At 48.3% G+C, this 15779-nt stretch overlaps 1 protein-coding gene across 3 annotated transcripts in view; it reads left to right on the forward strand.

The window, feature by feature from the left end:
- Positions 1-15779, forward strand: part of MGAT4B (alpha-1,3-mannosyl-glycoprotein 4-beta-N-acetylglucosaminyltransferase B) — a 51493-nt gene that overhangs the window by 23453 nt on the left and 12261 nt on the right. For 2 of the 3 annotated variants that reach the window (XM_080398428.1, XM_080398429.1), the window contains exons 2-4: positions 12428-12607; positions 13299-13439; positions 14282-14415. In XM_080398428.1, coding sequence (XP_080254554.1) covers positions 12428-12607; positions 13299-13439; positions 14282-14415 — 455 coding nt within the window. Of the gene's footprint in view, positions 1-388; positions 475-12427; positions 12608-13298; positions 13440-14281; positions 14416-15779 lie in introns of all 3 variants that reach the window. The other variant, XM_080398427.1, reaches the window with a different exon arrangement.

The raw sequence follows: 15779 nt of genomic DNA on the forward strand, positions 1-15779 counted from the left end.
ACGTCTGGGCTTTTGGTTTGAGCATTTCAGCGAATCGTCCTGTCCCAGTATAAAACCAACTGATGGATTGGTTTCATCCCAAGGAGTGGCTGGGGACGGTGAGCGCTGCCGGGAGAGCCGTGCTGGGATGCTGCAGCGTTGCTCTCCCAACAGCCCAACTCAGCATCATCCTGCGCCTGCTGCTGTGAGCATGTACAGCCATGCTGGTGCTTTCTGAGCTGTGTAAGATGCAAGTTTAGTCATGGAAAGCTCCAGCTGTGGGTTCTGACGCTGTTTGCTGGGCGCAGCTCACGGGCTCCCAGCAGGAGGCAGGGGCTCTTCTTTCAGCAGGCAGCCTGGCCATCTTGTGCTCTTCTTGCATTTAAAATTGAATCTTTCTGTAACATAGGTTCCTTCTGGGTGGAAAGTCCGGAAAACCGAGCCGCGGCAGTCCACATACCAATTGGCATTACGTTACACGTGCCACCAATAAAGGTAATGGTGTGTGAAAAACTGAAACCCCAAATGCATTCCAATAGACATGTTTGGAGGCAATGAGAGGCATGAACTGCATCTCTCTGCTCACAGGGAGTGTGAGGTGTCCTCTGCCAGGGCTAAACAGCACTTCAGGAGTGGCTGTGAAATTAAGCATAAATACCATGGTCTTGTGGTCCGAGGCTATGGGAAGCAGACGTATTTTGGGAGGTGGTAGGCAGCACACCGTGAGGCTTGGTGCATTGTCTTTAAGCCATCAGGTAAACCTGACATTGCAAGAAAGCAAAACCTCTAGGGATGTGGTTTCACAAGCCATTTGAACTGCTGTCCGTTATGGGCTGTCGTCCAAAAGGGCGTCCTAGTTCCCATGTGCTTCCTTTGCTCCACTGGCTCGCTCAGTGGGATGATCCAGCTGAAAATTAAGCCTGCAGTGAGGATGCTTAATTGTGCAGCTGGGTCAGCCCATGGATACGGTGGACCGTGGGGCTGCGTGGGTGTCAGTGCCATGGCAAGAGGCATGGCGCAGGGAGCACCCTGCCCATTTCAGCGTGCCTGGCTTGCGGTCGCCCAAAGCCACTCGTGACACGCTGCCTGGAGCTCGGCATGGGGCAGCGGGAGATGCCAGTAACATTTCAGAGCAGCAGCTTGTTGGGAAGCTTTCAGGCATCATTTAATAAGCAACTAAAGGTCTTAGCAGTAGGACACCCGCGTAGTCAGCATCCTCCTCCTCCCCCAGCTGTTTATTTTCTACCCTTGAAATGTCCTGCAACCCCCACCTTGTGCTGTGCCATCGCCAGCAGCTGTGTTGCCTCACGGCAGAGGGATAACGCTGCCGCTGGCACGGGGCTGGCAGGCGGCATTCCAGCTATCCTGCTGGCCGATGTGGCCCCCAGGCCTCCAAGCACTGCGGCAGTCCCTGCATTTTTGAATAGGGAAAAGTTAAATTACTGCAGGTTGCTGGGAAGTCGGAAAGTCGGGAAGTCCATCTTGCTTGTACTTCTAGTGATGTGTTTTCTGCCAGGGGAAGAAATGAGGGGATTTTGCACTTTACAGCAGGCTGCTGTGGTTTTGTGGGAGGGGGTGCCAGCATTATTTAATAACCCTTTCTCATGCTTTCTTAGCTGCTGAATGAGAAAAGGGAGAAGTGAGTCTTCCGACTCTTTTAGCGGTATGTTTTTCTTCCTAGGAATTATCCTAGCCTATAAAATGAAACAAGAACCCTCAGACAGCATCAACGCTTATAGTTGGTCTAAGTGTGCTGTTTAATGGCATTGTCTTGTTTTTTCTCCAGAGAGAAGAAAATAGACCCCATTAAGTGCTCATGTTACAAGCCTGCACCCTGGGGGATAAATATTTCAAATATTAATGCTGAGTAATTTTTAAAAGGTTCTGCATGCATTTTATTTCAAGTATCCTGCAAATTATTTAAGACTACTAAAACAAAATGCAATTCAGAGCAGCTCATCCCATGATCAGTATATGGTGATTTTAAAATCTTCTTCTACCCAGCAGCACAGTCCTGCATTCGATCAGGCATTGGTACAACAGGGAAACTATAATCTGTTTGCTGCTGCGGATCTGTAGTAGACAAAATGTACAATTTACATAGACAGTGGAGCGAAGGGAACGTTCTAAATATCCTTTCACTCTAATACAGTCACATGCATTGCAAATGAGTTACTGTTTTGGAAAAAGAAGTCAAACCTGACTTGCATTGAAGTTCTTGGCTATTAACATCAGTGGAGCCAGGGACTCCAGCCAGAACTTCTGTGATTTCCTTGATATCCCTCTGACTTAGGACGTCGCTCTAACTTTTCCATATGTGCTCTCTGATTTATGACACAGCCACACTTTATTTTTCTGTCGTAAAATTCTTTCATACGCTCAGCCACGCCAAAGGCTTCATATGTTATTGATTAAACAAATACCCCCTGTTCCAGGATTTCAGCTGTTCTGAGTCTGGTGGTAACCTTAGTGGAACGACGAGCGCGACGGTCGATTGTGCGAGGAGGTGGGGAAATGCAACGCCCAGGCACTCGCTCTTGCTGATCAATAAGCTATCCTTCAGGTCACACAGTGGCACTGCTTTTTCCACCGGCCGCTGCATCTTTGCGATGGGCTAAGCTCGTCCGCCAGCTGCGAAGTGCCGATGGCTCGTGGTCATTTGTTGGGGGTGATGATGATGATTCCCCCTTTTTTTTTTTTATTTTATTTTTTTACTAATGTTGGGAGGGAGGAGGGTTAAACAAGAATTTCATTTTGACTCCTTCGCAGGCAATTAGCAACAGCTGCTGCTAGGGGAAGGGCGTGATGATTAACACAGTGACCTTTCCAAAGATCGGCATCCCTTCTTGGAGGGATTCCTTTCGGATGGACTTGCGAGCTGTTAGCGCGAGGCACAGAGTGGGATGCCTGGGTGCTTAAGGGTTTGGTGGAACAAGGTCTCTGTCTCACTATTAACATAATTAGGTTGTAATAAAAGGAGGCTCCTGTTAGACTGTGAGGCATTTGCTCTGCTTCAGGATTTTCTGCTTCCTTGAAGCTCCAGAGCTGGGCCTTGCCAGCACCCACGGGAATGTGGTCCTGTGCGCGCCAGGCATCAGCTGTTTCTTCCGTGTTGTTTCAGTGCATGAGATTGTACTCACTAGCTTTGGTACACACTGTGACAAGGTGAAAGGGAAAGCGATCCGGTCTGGAGGTTTGCAGGTGGTGAGAGCCCGGCAAATCCGATTTGGGTTTGTACTGTCTGTGATGGCTTGCAATCCACCGTGAAGCTGGTAGCCACAAGCGACAAGTAAAAGAATCCATGGCATGATCCTGCCGAGACTGATGTGCCTGGACCCTGACGATACACAGCTGAGGCTGCAGGGGGTCCCTGCAAGTGCATTTTCAATACAGCGCAACAACACGCGTTCCACTGCAAGTCTGTTCCCGCTGCCATTAGGTGCATGCGAGAGTGTTTTCCCTGTCTGTGCCATGGAGGGACGGTGCATTGGCCAAATGCATCTTCTTTTAAACCATGCACAGGTGTGCTCAGTCAGGACAGACCATGGGTGCAAGCCCCCAGCCTTTCCCCATCACCTTTTTTACCCCTTTCTTTCCACACATCCCCTTGCCCGGGTTTGCCTTGTGTGATGCTCTCACTTAAAAATCCTGTAAAGCTGCAATTATTTTGAGGTTTAATGACCCATGATTTCTGTAATGCCTTATTTTGTTCACTTTCAGCACGTTTTTATTCCCTAATCAAGTAAAGAGTATTAAAAAACCCACCAAGAACAAAGCCTTCACTTTCCATTTGAGAGAAAAATGCTTCGAAAGCTGTATTTGTGCTGCACAGGTAAATAATTAGATTGCCAATGAATTAGCTTCGCTTTGAAGACGAAAGCTGCAGTGCTCCTAATTAGGTTGTGAAGAGAGAGAAATGTGGGACCTTTCTCCCAAGAAATGGGGAAGAGGGGGGTTCCCAGCCCAGACAAGGCTAGGGACCACTGGCAGGGTGGCGATTTACCCCACTTTGGTCTCAGCCCCATCTCGTGGTGCCTCTGTGCTCGCAGCACCTTTCAGCTCTTTGACATTGTTTAAATTCCTCATTTCAGTGTTTTTCCATGGCAGTGAATTCAGAGAAATAATATACTTTCTCTGGGCAACGTATTTCCTTTTATCAGCTTCAAATTAATACTTGAATGGTTACTTATTCCTATATTTTGAGACAAGGAGAATGGAAATCTGTGATATATTTTCATTATATCGCTCTATTTTATATGCTTCTCATCGTGAGCCCTATTATTATGCCCATCCTAAGATGAATAATCTCATATATTTTTTTCTTTCCTCACAGAGCAGAGGTTTTTTTCAGGCCTTTGATCATTCTCATCACCCTCTTCTAAAGCCCCTTTTAAGTCTGTAATAATACTCTTTTTCAGATGAGGTGAAAACTATTCTGGGATTAGGCAGCATCATTTTAATAATGTTATAATCTTCATACTATTATTCCCCGTCCTGTTCACTAAGCAGACTAACATCTTGTTTGCCTCCCTCTCCGTTCCCCTTTTTATCCCTGGATTGCTGCTGCCTGCAGAGCAGCATCAAGACTGATAACTCTGGTCTCCTTCCTAGTTAATATTGTTATTTAAGAAACGTGAAAAATACCTCGATTCCCCTGCTGATTAATTTGCATCTATCAGCTTTGGCATCAGGTTGCCATTTTGTTGCCTTTTCTCCTGGTCATTTGCTTATTTTGTGGCTTTGATGAACTTACCTCTGTGTCAGCTCCTGTTTGGCTGCTTCGCAAATTCATCGCCTTCTCCAGATCCTCACTAAATCTATTAGACAGTGAGTTTAATGCCAATCTGTGTGGCTTCCTCTTGATAGTTAACCTTTTGCTATGATGAAAATTCACTATTTAATTACGTCTTCTTTCTCTTTTAGCTCAGTGGCAGTGTTTGCCCTCTCCCCTTCTCCTCCTTAGCTGTTTGGCAGCAAAACGAATTGCCGTCCGATTTCTCTGCCTTGGTTAAATCCCTTGCAGGGATTGATAAAACCCCAGGAAAAATCAGGACTAGTTCCTTTTGCAGGAGCTGATGGTGGTTCGCACCTACCAGGGATTTCCTTGCCCGCCAGCACTTTTGTTCACAGCACGGTGAACCCCAGGGACGCACCGTGATCTGGAGCATTCTGTGTCGCTCCATGCGATTCACCACGGAGCTGGGCTGCAGAGGGATCCCAGACCGGCTCTGCAGGTGCCCGAGAGCCGTCTGATGGCTTCTGCTGCCTCTGCTGCCCTGATCCTAGACATTTTAGGCAGAGGTGATGGGCACCACTGGTTGCTTTCCTCATTTCTGAGTTTCTGCAGCCTTGCTCTGGAGCTTGCAGCCCTCCTGCCCCTCCCTGGGGAGCGTTTTGGGGCTGGGCGCAGGCACCCCTGTGACCTGCTCTCCTTCTTGGCATTGCAATGGTCACCATCCATGTGGTGGTTCACCATCCCCATCCCTGAAAATTTATTACTTAGGGCTTTAAAAGAAAAAAAAAAAAAAAGCTTCTTTTTGGAAGCGTCTGTGTGAATGTTGTCTGAACGGGATCTTAAACGCAAACAGATGCTCCTACTTCGGAGTAATAAGGCACAGGGGATATGTATTTTCCTCTCTCCTTCTAGAGGACTGAATGTGCTGAGACAACATCAAACTCCAGCGAGGAGACAGGCAACAGGATTATGATCAACACCTACTGCTGCGAAAAGAAGAAATGGTGACTTAAGGGTGCCCATGTTCCCTCCTGGGTAGGGTGTCAGTGGAGGGATGCATTGCATTTCTATCTCATTACGTGGAGCTGTGGAAGGTTGAAATGCTGTTAAATATACTGCAGGCTCTTATTAAATGGCTATATTTTAAAAAAAACAAACCCTAACACACACATTCACACAACACATTGCAGCCAGTGGAAGTACTTTATTTGAGGATCATTTTTTCGGACAGGCTGACTTTTAATAAGCCTTTTGTTGCTGCTGATGTCTTAGCTCGGTGCGACAGCGGTGTAGTGGGATGCTTGAAGACAGCAGCCGCAGGGCTGAGCGGCTGGGTGGGTGCGGGCTCTGAGGGATCGCTGCCATCACCCAGCCTGGCAGCCAGCGCCTTCCGCTGGGTTTGGAGGTCAGTTACTGGGTTTTGTGACGTGCCGCAGGCTGGTGCTGCAGAACGGCTCTGTGTCTGCTCAGGACAGCGCTCGGGCACCGGCTCTGAGTTGGAGCGTAGCGATGGCACCGAGGGAGGCAGGCGTTGGGGCAGTGGTGGCATCGAGATGCGTTATTCGGCCACGATTCAGGATAGTTCTAGGTAGTGACTGAACTGGAACAAAGTGTAAATAAAGGGACATAAGGAACTAAACCATAGGTGCTGGTTTTGATGACTGCTTTAACTGCCCGTGCCCACTGCGCTCAAGGCCAGGCTGGATGGGGCTTGGGGCAGCCTGGGCTGGTGGCCAGTGTCCCTGCCCATGGAAGGGGGTGGAACCGGGTGGTCTTTAAGGTCCCTTCAAACCCAAACCATTCTGTGGTTCTCTGATTATTATGACGGGGCTGGCCCATCAGTGCAAACTTGAAAAAGTTTCTTTAAAAACTTTTTTGCTTTAAAAAAAAAAAGTTAAAGAAGCTTATAGTAAAGGAACTTGGGGTGTATTTTTATAAGCAGCAACTAGAAAATGTCTGTTTTGACTCAGTATCCAGGCAGTTTGGGACGCAGGGGAGATGTAAATGTCACATAATGTTTACTGAACAAAGCATCCATGTTTGCTGTGTGGTGGTAGCACTGCTGAAATGCTCGCTCCTTCTGAGGGGGTGAATCAGCCCCAGCAGGGTAGTTGCAACTGCTGGAGCCTTTTGGGAGGTTCACCCTGCCAGATACTGTCCGCTCCCCAAAATCTGTCCTTGATGGGGTTTCATTGTTGCTCAGCATGTCTTGGTGTTCAATTCCTTAACGCAAACCAAGTACTCAGTGGCTGCATATATCCTACGCTGCCAAAATATTTATGATTTTAAAGGATGAGTCTGAGACTGGGAACAATGGTCCGTTGACTCATGGAAGGGGAGGCGATATATCTCTCACCTTGCTCATCAGGAGCACAGTTAGTGTTCCTTTAGATTTGAAGGAAAAGACCTGCTCAGTCTTCATCCTACCTGGAAAAGGCAGTGACTTTTGGGGAGTATTTTGGGTGCTGAACTATCTTCTCTTTTTCTTTCTGCTACTTAAGAGAATATTTTTGGTGTTACAACTTAGCTGTAGCAGCTCCACATACCCCAGCAGAGTTGCTTCCCAGTGGGTTTTTAGGGGATGCTTTTTGTTGATCGTGAGCCTCTAAAGCTGGTTTCTTCCTTCTACAGCCAGATAAGCAAAGGGCAACATTTTGTTTTTAATGGTATGGAATGTTCATTGTGGAGTTACTGCTGAGCCCTGTGTACCTGTGTGCGAAGTGTCTAACACCTGTGTGCTATGCTAGCCATCAGATTTCCATGTAAAGCATGGACTTTGTTTTTTGTGCATCTCAGGAGCTGAATTTAATTCACCGATATGGCATGGTAAGTCCTTATATCCATTTTAATGGTCCAGTGAAATTCTGTTAGCAAAATACCTAATGCATGTTGTGATTCAATTGGGGTAATCTAGAGTGTAATGCGTGGAGTGGTGCCAGCATTATATAAATCATTAAACATCAAAACGTAGAAAAAAAAAAAAAAAAATCCCTATTCATCATCTAACTCCAAGAGCTCCTGTAAATGGCTGGGGACGAAGCCAGGCGTGGGCAGCACAGGCGTCTGGCTGCGATGGGGATGGTGGCGAGCTGGGGTGGGGTGGCTCGCCAGCCTGGCTCCCCATGCTTCACCAGCTGCATTTTTGGGTAACGTAGGTGCTGTAGCATGGGGAGGGGGTTGTTGTGTGCTCTAGAGTGCCCCCAGGCCTTTGCAAGTCCTAGAGGGAGAACAGTTATTTGCTAAAGGCATGCTTTAAATAAAACAAAGGAGGATAGTCATTGCAGAGAAATTTTCTGTAGGCAGTTTGATTTTCTGCTCCAACTCTGTTTGCATTGTGAACTGGGCACCACACTTTGTTTCGGCTCTTTTGGCCCTGGGAACTTTTGTAGCAGACAGGTCAAAAGGTGCTGTTGTGCTCTTGAAGCCAAGATTTTATAAAGATAAATGGTTTAGAGGTTTGTGGGTTGTTTTTAGTTTTTAAACAAAGTCTTTTGAAAGTCTTCCTAATGAGAAGCAAATCCAGCTCTCAAAGACTTTGCATTTGCTTTTGAAATTATTGAATTGGAGGGAAATCGCTGGCTTTGGCGATGGGTCTGCTCTGCTGGGAGAGGTTATCTGCAGAGAACAAAACCAAAAGTAATTGGTCCTGAAATACGGACATGTTTAAAATGCACCACAGGCTCCCTGGGAGGTTGGAGTGCAATCTGAAAGACTAATGCAGAATACAGAATTACAATGTTCCTGACACTGTGTGTGTGTATATATGTGTGTGTGTGTATATATATATAGGGATGACCACGTGAGATTTCAAGGTGGGGGGTTTATTGGCTTTATTTGTGCCCATCTGCTGGTTTAGGATCAGATTAGGTATTTTGCTTTCACCTAAAAACTGACAATGGACAAGCGGAGTGGACACAGATGTCCCAGCCCTCACCTCTGCTAGCAAACATGGTTTGCACTTAATAGTCATTTAAGTAAGAACAAGGCCACAGTATTGTCCATGATGGAGAGATATATATAAATATACTTTTACATATATATATAATACTTTTTATTAAATGGGTGCAGTCTTGGATGGACAAAAGCCTTTGGGAAGGCTGCAGAAGATCAGCTCTGTGGACCCCCCATAAGGCTGCTGGGGGGCAGCCCATAGCCCATACCAGTGTGTGCCCACCCGCTGCGCACCGCTGCATCCCGGCTGCTGGGAATGGCACCCATTCGAGCCGCCCCTGCCTGCCGCTTCCCAGCGGGTCCCATCCTTGCTCAGCAAACCTGGCGCAGGGTGCTCGGCTGGTGGCCCCCCACTAAAAAAATGAATCCTGGCAGCCGCATCTGGGTGCAGCCAAGGGGCGAGAAGGCAGCAGGGTGGGGAGCTGCCGGTCAGTGAGTGATGCTCAGCCGGCCGCTTCCTACAGCCGCTGTCCCTCTGCCGCAGGCTGCTCCCCCCTCCAGAGGTGCACCCCCAGATCTGCTCTGGTGAGCGCTGGGATGGGCAGATGGCGGCCGGCGCTTGGCGGTGCCCAGCGCTGCCTGCCCTGCCCTGCGGAGAGCCGGCTTGCGGGGAGCTGCTGGATGCGCGCTCGCAGCCTTGCACCCAGCCTGTTTGCAAAGGCGGCGTGTGGGAGGCTGGGGAGTGCAAGTACCGGGCACGGCAGGGTGGGACGTGGGTGGTTGGCAGGGACTGGGCATGCACGACGTGTGCTGCGAGTACCGCGGGTCTGGGAGGTTTCTGGTCTCCCAGCTCTGTCCTGCGGACCGTCCCCTAACACCGACTTTCCCTCTTTATTAAACCAGTGTATTTTAAGCCCGAAGCAATGTGTTATCTCTCCAGAAAAAGTAAGATGAGTCTTTTTTTTTTTAATATAGTTATAGCTAGGAGTTCTTGTCCTGCAGTGCTTGAGTCTGGAGATATTTTAAGAGCTCTGCTATCTTGTGCTGGGAGGGAATACAATAAATATGTAGATCGGGATGCTGCTGCTGCTTTGGAAGGTGAGGAAAGAGTCTGTGCTGAACTGACACTAGCTAAAAAATTTGTTCAGCCCAATTAGCAGCAAATCACTTCTGCGTCCAGCCTTGCTTGTAGAGGTGGGAGCCAATTTCCCCCCGCCCTCATCCTCTGCTGCCCTTGGTGTTTTTTCAGAGCCCTCCCTGGCTGAGCAGCCGGGGGCTTTTGCAGGGACGGCAGAGCTGCATCCACGTGTCATTGCGGACTAACAAGTGCAAAATGGCATTACTGGAAATTCATGGGAAACTGTACACCCAGCTTGGGCTTTGTCTCGGACTGCTCAAGCTGTCACCGGAACTGGCCATGATCGATCAGCTTTTAAATTTCATGAAATTTTAATTAAAGAATGGAAAGCCTACGAAGACATCGTAGGACAAGAGCACTGGAAACAAATACAATTTCCCTTCCAACCATTAGCCAGAAAAGCAGCAAATGGTTGACTGCACATCACCATTGCAGTCTAATGAAAAGTACAGCTCTTGGCTTCGGCGGGCAGGTCATTAGTGACTGAATAATCAGTGACATTTCCCTTCTAAATCTGACACAAACGAAGTGCAGTGCTCTGGAAAAAGCCATTAAGTGCAAAGCCTTGCCTTTACTCTGCTCCAGGTGTTGCAGAACGAGATCTAATGGCAGCCTTTAGCAGTGATTTGGCTTTGATAGCATCCATGGGATAGTAACCCCTCGGTACGCTGAGAACTAAATGCTTCTAGCCTTGCACAAGCATGGTTCCTGCCACCGTGTCATGCAGAAACAGAAAGGGAGACTTGTTCCTTGCTGGTGTTCACAGATGCAGCCAGTAAAAGATACAAGTAGGAAAACCTATGATCTAGAGTACTGGGAAGCTGAAAGGTAATTCATACATCTGAGAGGTACCAGCAGGCAAAGGTCCGGCTCATCATGGAGTCAATTTAAAGCCTGGCATCCCCCTGTGAATTCCTGTGGCACCTCCCAAAGCTGGGTGTTAACATGTTTTCCTGCAAATTTTTAAATGCTTTCTCGATGGGAGTGGAGAGCAAGCAGCACCACACAGGAAAAAGGAAGGACTGGTCTTATTTATGTCTGTCCGTCGGCTTTGAATGATGTGTTGTCAGATGGACGGAGTAATCAAATGAGTGTAACTTCCTCTGCTCCTTCCCCCTGTGCCAGTGGCTTTGAAAATAATGCTGAAAGGTTAACAGGAGCCAGGCTGTCCTGGAGAGAGTTTAAGTGAGTCTTTAAGAAGTTTTTTTGGGGGGAAGAGACCCCATGGGGGAAACTTTTCCTAGGCAAAAGCATTACCAAGAGCTGGACTGGGAAGCACTGTTGTCTTGGAAACTCATGTGTTTTGGAGCTGGGTATGTCTGATCTTCAAAATTCCTTTTTCTTTTTCTTTATGGACCCTAAAATAGAAGTTGTCAATGCAGTCAGTGTATCTTTTTTCAATGGCTCTGATTTATATTTAGCCCTGTGTTGGGAAGTTTCAGTGCGGTATTTTTGGTCATTAGCTCTCCTGGTCGTGTTTGGGCTAAGGGTCTACTATTCAGTGGATAAATCTGGTTTGGGTGTAGTTCTTTGAGTTATAGCCTTACTGAAAACACATGAGTGACCACAGATAAAAGTGTATTTTTAATGAGTAGTTTCATTACTAATGGGGTAAAAAAAAGCCTGGGCAAGTTCATTACTGACTAACCGATTCCACTCCCAGCTACTGTATAGTTAGTTCCAGTTGAAGGCTCTTGATAGTTTTCTTTCTTTAAAAGGGCATGGTGATAAGATGTTGTTTCAAAATAAAAAGCTTTGTTACCCTATAAAAAATGTCTTTTTTATATATTACATTATGATGCATCCTTAAGACGCATATCCAAACACTTGGATCTATATAAGCATCCAGGCAGCTATTGCCATGTGATATTCTTTATCCTGCCATGTTTTGGAGAGGTTAGATTCCCAAAAATCCCTTTTGGCCATTAGAATTTGGGACTGTCTTCCGAAGCTGGAGGAGGTGCTGTCCCTGCCCTTGTCTCACTGCAGAGCAGCATCCCCCTTGCCAGCATCTTGCTTTCCATCACCCAGTGTCATTTGGGAGATGTCCTGTGCCATCTGGAGAAGGCTTTTGAGATGTTGTCCAGAGGTTCTCCCAAATTACCCATTTGAAAACCCTTTGATGTGTGCTCTTAAAACTCTGTCTTTTGTGTGCCATAAGGAAACCAAAGCAAGGAGCAAGGCGATTAAAAATACTGAACACGTTCCTTGGGTTTGTCGTGGCTTTAACAGGCCGTCATCACCAGTGCTGTCAGTTCTTTTTTGCTTGACTCTGGTTCCCTGCTGCTTGTTCCAGTGGTGGCCGTCTCATGCACCCAAGCTTCTGGAGCTACAGAGAGATACAGAATGCTGCTTGTAAAATTAATGCCAGAGCTGACTCCCCTTTACTAAGTATATAGTGAAGAAGAACTACCATGCAACTTTTTTTTTGCTGCATGCTTTGCTCACAGAGAACCAGGCTGTATTTCTGCATGACCTGGGAACCTAAGTTAAAGAGAAAAATGGGAGTTGCTTTTTAATTATAGTTCTGCAGCTTAAACTGGCCTCTCTCCAACTTGGTCACCAGTGGGTGCGTGCTGGACCACAGCTCCCTAAATCCATGTTTTAAGGATTGTGGAGGTAGGAGTGATGGGCTGATGTTCAGAGTGCAGGGGAAAACACTGCCCTCTCTTCTTCACCCGCAGGTGACGTTGTGGACATCTACCAACGGGAGTTTCTCGCCCTCCGGGACCGACTGCACGCAGCTGAGCAGGAGAGCCTGAAGCGCTCCAAGGAGCTCAACCTGGTCCTGGAGGAGATCAAGAGAGCTATCTCGGAGAAACAGGCCCTGCGGGATATAAACCGGACCTGGAGCAGCTTATCTGGTGAATAAACAGAGAAGTTGAGGATCTCGGGCTGTGTTGAAGCTGTTGCTATTGAGGAGGTAGAGAGGTGTGCGTGCGTGTGCGTGTGTGCGGGGCTGCCCACAGGACGTGCTCTCCTCTCCCCCGGCGCCAGCAAATGGTGGAGTTCAGAGGGACCTGGGAACTCTTAAACTCCTGTTTAATTAGAGGTGCATATGCATCATTAAACACTGAGATTTGCCTCTGCCGAGATATTTGCCAATTTGCTTGCTTACAAGCTTTTTCTTTTTTTTTCTTGCAAGTCATACGTGCCGTTTCCTATGGCTGTATTGAATCCATATGGAAAATGGGTATCCAAAGAGAGAGGAGAGGAAGGAGTTAGGCTGGCTGAGCACCCCTTGCCACTTTATTTGTTCTTTTTTTTTTTAAGTTGCTCAGTTGAAGAAAATTGGATCTCTATGTAAAGATCCGATTTGACCTTCATTTTATCTTCATTCTCCCCCTTCCTTCCCAAATATTTTGGGACTTCTTTAAGGCCCTCATGACTCCTGCTGAACTTTAATTGGGTTTGTGGTAGCATGTTAAAGGTTGGCCTGATTTTTTGTAACCCAGCAGTAGTCTCGGGTGGCCAGGCTGCTCTAAAAAGGCTGTTTGCCTTGCAGTCTTTTCCGACCTACCGTGCCTTGCAATTGATTCCCTTTTCCTTTTTAAGACGAAACCAAGTTAAAACTGTGGAATATCACCAACAAGAATGTGCTGCACCTTCCCACCATCTTCCATCATTTGCCACATTTGCTGTCAAAGGAGAACAGTCTGCAGCCAGCCGTGCATGTGGGACAGGGGCGCACTGGAGGTAAATGGGAATTAGTGCTGCTTCTGGTGCTCTTCCTCACCTTGGTGCCTGTCCCTCCCCTTTCCTCCGGGCCTGGCTGTGGTACAGATACGAGCAGGACTGGAGGAACGGCTGCATGCATCATGCAAGCTTCCTTGGTATGGTGACAGACGGGGGGGGTAAGCCATGTCACAGCTGCGAATCTACAGGGAAGTGCTGTCTGTGCTCTCAACGGGCACTAAAATGTTCCCGATGCTTCTGCCAGATGTTTTGTGCTGCTTGCCATCTCCAGAGTGCTCTGGGCTTTGCCTGGAAGGTGGTCAGATGAAAGCATAGTTTGCAGGGTGCTTCATAGAGACTGTAATCCATTTTACGAGACAAATCCCGTCTGGAATAGGACTTTGGTTACTAGATGATTGCCCCCTGCTCCCAAATCCCAACCCAAAGCCAAAGACCTGACTTGCCCTTCCTAAACTGAGGTGCTTCTTGCCGCGGGAGGGGTTTGGAGAACAAGAGTGGTCTTGAAGTTGCCGTTCACAGGCTGAAAAGGCCCCTAGGAGAGGGAAGGGGTTTGGCTGTTCCCTTAGGCTTCAGTCTTTCAGGGAGAAAAAGAGTCTGTCTGGCTGTGCCGTGGGTGCCCTGCCAGCCTGGCACACTGGGGTGCTGCTGGTTGATACTGGGCTGGGGGACAGGAGTGTGGGAACGCTACGTAGCACAGAACCCGCCAACCTGCTGATCACGGCTGGTTATTAATGACGGTGTGGCGCTGAGCAGGTGAGCCACAAGGCGGTCACGGGAGCGGAGCAAAGTGTCTTGTCCCAGCACACACCCCCCCTCTAAAATCTCTCCGTGGCCCTGGGCAGTGTCCGTCGTGATGGGAATCCCCAGCGTGAAGCGGGAGGTGCATTCCTACCTCACAGACACCCTCAACTCCCTCATCTCAGAGCTCACTCAGCAGGAGAAGGAGGACTCCGTCATCGTCGTCCTCATCGCGGAGGTAAGACGGAGCTTTGCCTGTTTACCCCGTTTCCCTGGCCCCCATCCCATGCCGTCCCATCCCGCAGCCTGCCCCGCGGGGCGGCTGCCCACCCGGAGGCCAGTCTGCGCTTGCCAGGGCCACTGAGCCCAGCCTGGGGCTGCGTCCGACCGGGGTTGTTGGGTGCATCCCCCGAAGCACCGGCTGAGCAGAGAGGGTCAGGCTGTCAGCAGGCAAACCCGTCACGCTAGCGGCTGCCAGCACGGCACATGCCTTCGTCTTTCCGATCTAAATCGGGGTTGTTACAAGGTGCTTGGGGGGTTATTCCTAAAATGTGTCGGAGCAGACGCATGGCTGTGCCCAGGAGCCTGCTGCTCCTGAAGCAGCTTCATTTCTCCACGTACCTGTAAGACGGCACTAACCTCCACTCAAAAGAGCGCACTGATTCGGGGATGAAACTAATATCCCTCTTTGTACTGGTGTCTGGAGCCCAGAATCAGTTGCTGAATCCCAGGGCTAAAGAGCCTTGATACGTTAATCCACAAGAGCTGCTTTTATCTATGCGTTTAGATGGTTATTTTTCTCCATGGCTTCTCCCTCAGGATTATTTTCTTGAGCCTGAAGTGCATTTGTCTTAATTTCCAGAAATCCGGTGAGAAAGATAAACCTCAGTAACACGTTACTGGGAGCAGAACAAAGATAAATGCCTGGGTTTGCTGCCTGTTTATCCGTAATTTGATGGTTTGATTAGCATTTGGCCATCAGGTCTCTGGCTGTTATCTTGTACAAGGAGAAGGTGTGCACAGGTGGGTGCAGCCCGCAGTGCCGGGGACCGGGGTCGGTCCTGGCTGTCATTTCCCCTTGAGCCAGGACAGCTCTGACGGCTGTTTTCACAGCGGGTGAGTTAAAGCGTGAGGTGTGTTAAGCAACATGACCAAAAACATCTCCTCTTTTAGACTGTGGTTATCTTTTTTTAGTTGACTTGAAAATAGGGTGCATGCTGTGCTGGCAGCTCCTGACTCCGTGTGTACCTGTGATGAGGGAAGTGAACAATGAATAAACTAATTCCGATACCATGAATTGCAGGAGCATACACACCATATCCCAGTAGCGCCAACAGTACTAGTTGCAGATCACCACCGTCACTGTCCTCTCTTGCCAAGTTTGCTCTTGCAGCTACACAACGTCCTCCTGTGCTGGCTCTGCCTCTTCCCACAGGTTTCCCGATGTACCTCCGCTTGGTGATGCTTGTTAGGGCTCCTCAGGCACGGGATAAAGCGTAAATAGTGGGTGAGGTGGCATGAACCTGGTTATGGAGCTATGATGCTGGTTCATGTGGAGATTCAGGACAAGTGGAACCACTGAATGTCCTTCTTGGAATGGGG

Source organism: Falco punctatus (assembly GCF_963210335.1).
Source record: "Falco punctatus genome assembly, chromosome: 8".
In the NCBI taxonomy this organism is placed as follows: Eukaryota; Metazoa; Chordata; class Aves; order Falconiformes; family Falconidae; genus Falco; species Falco punctatus.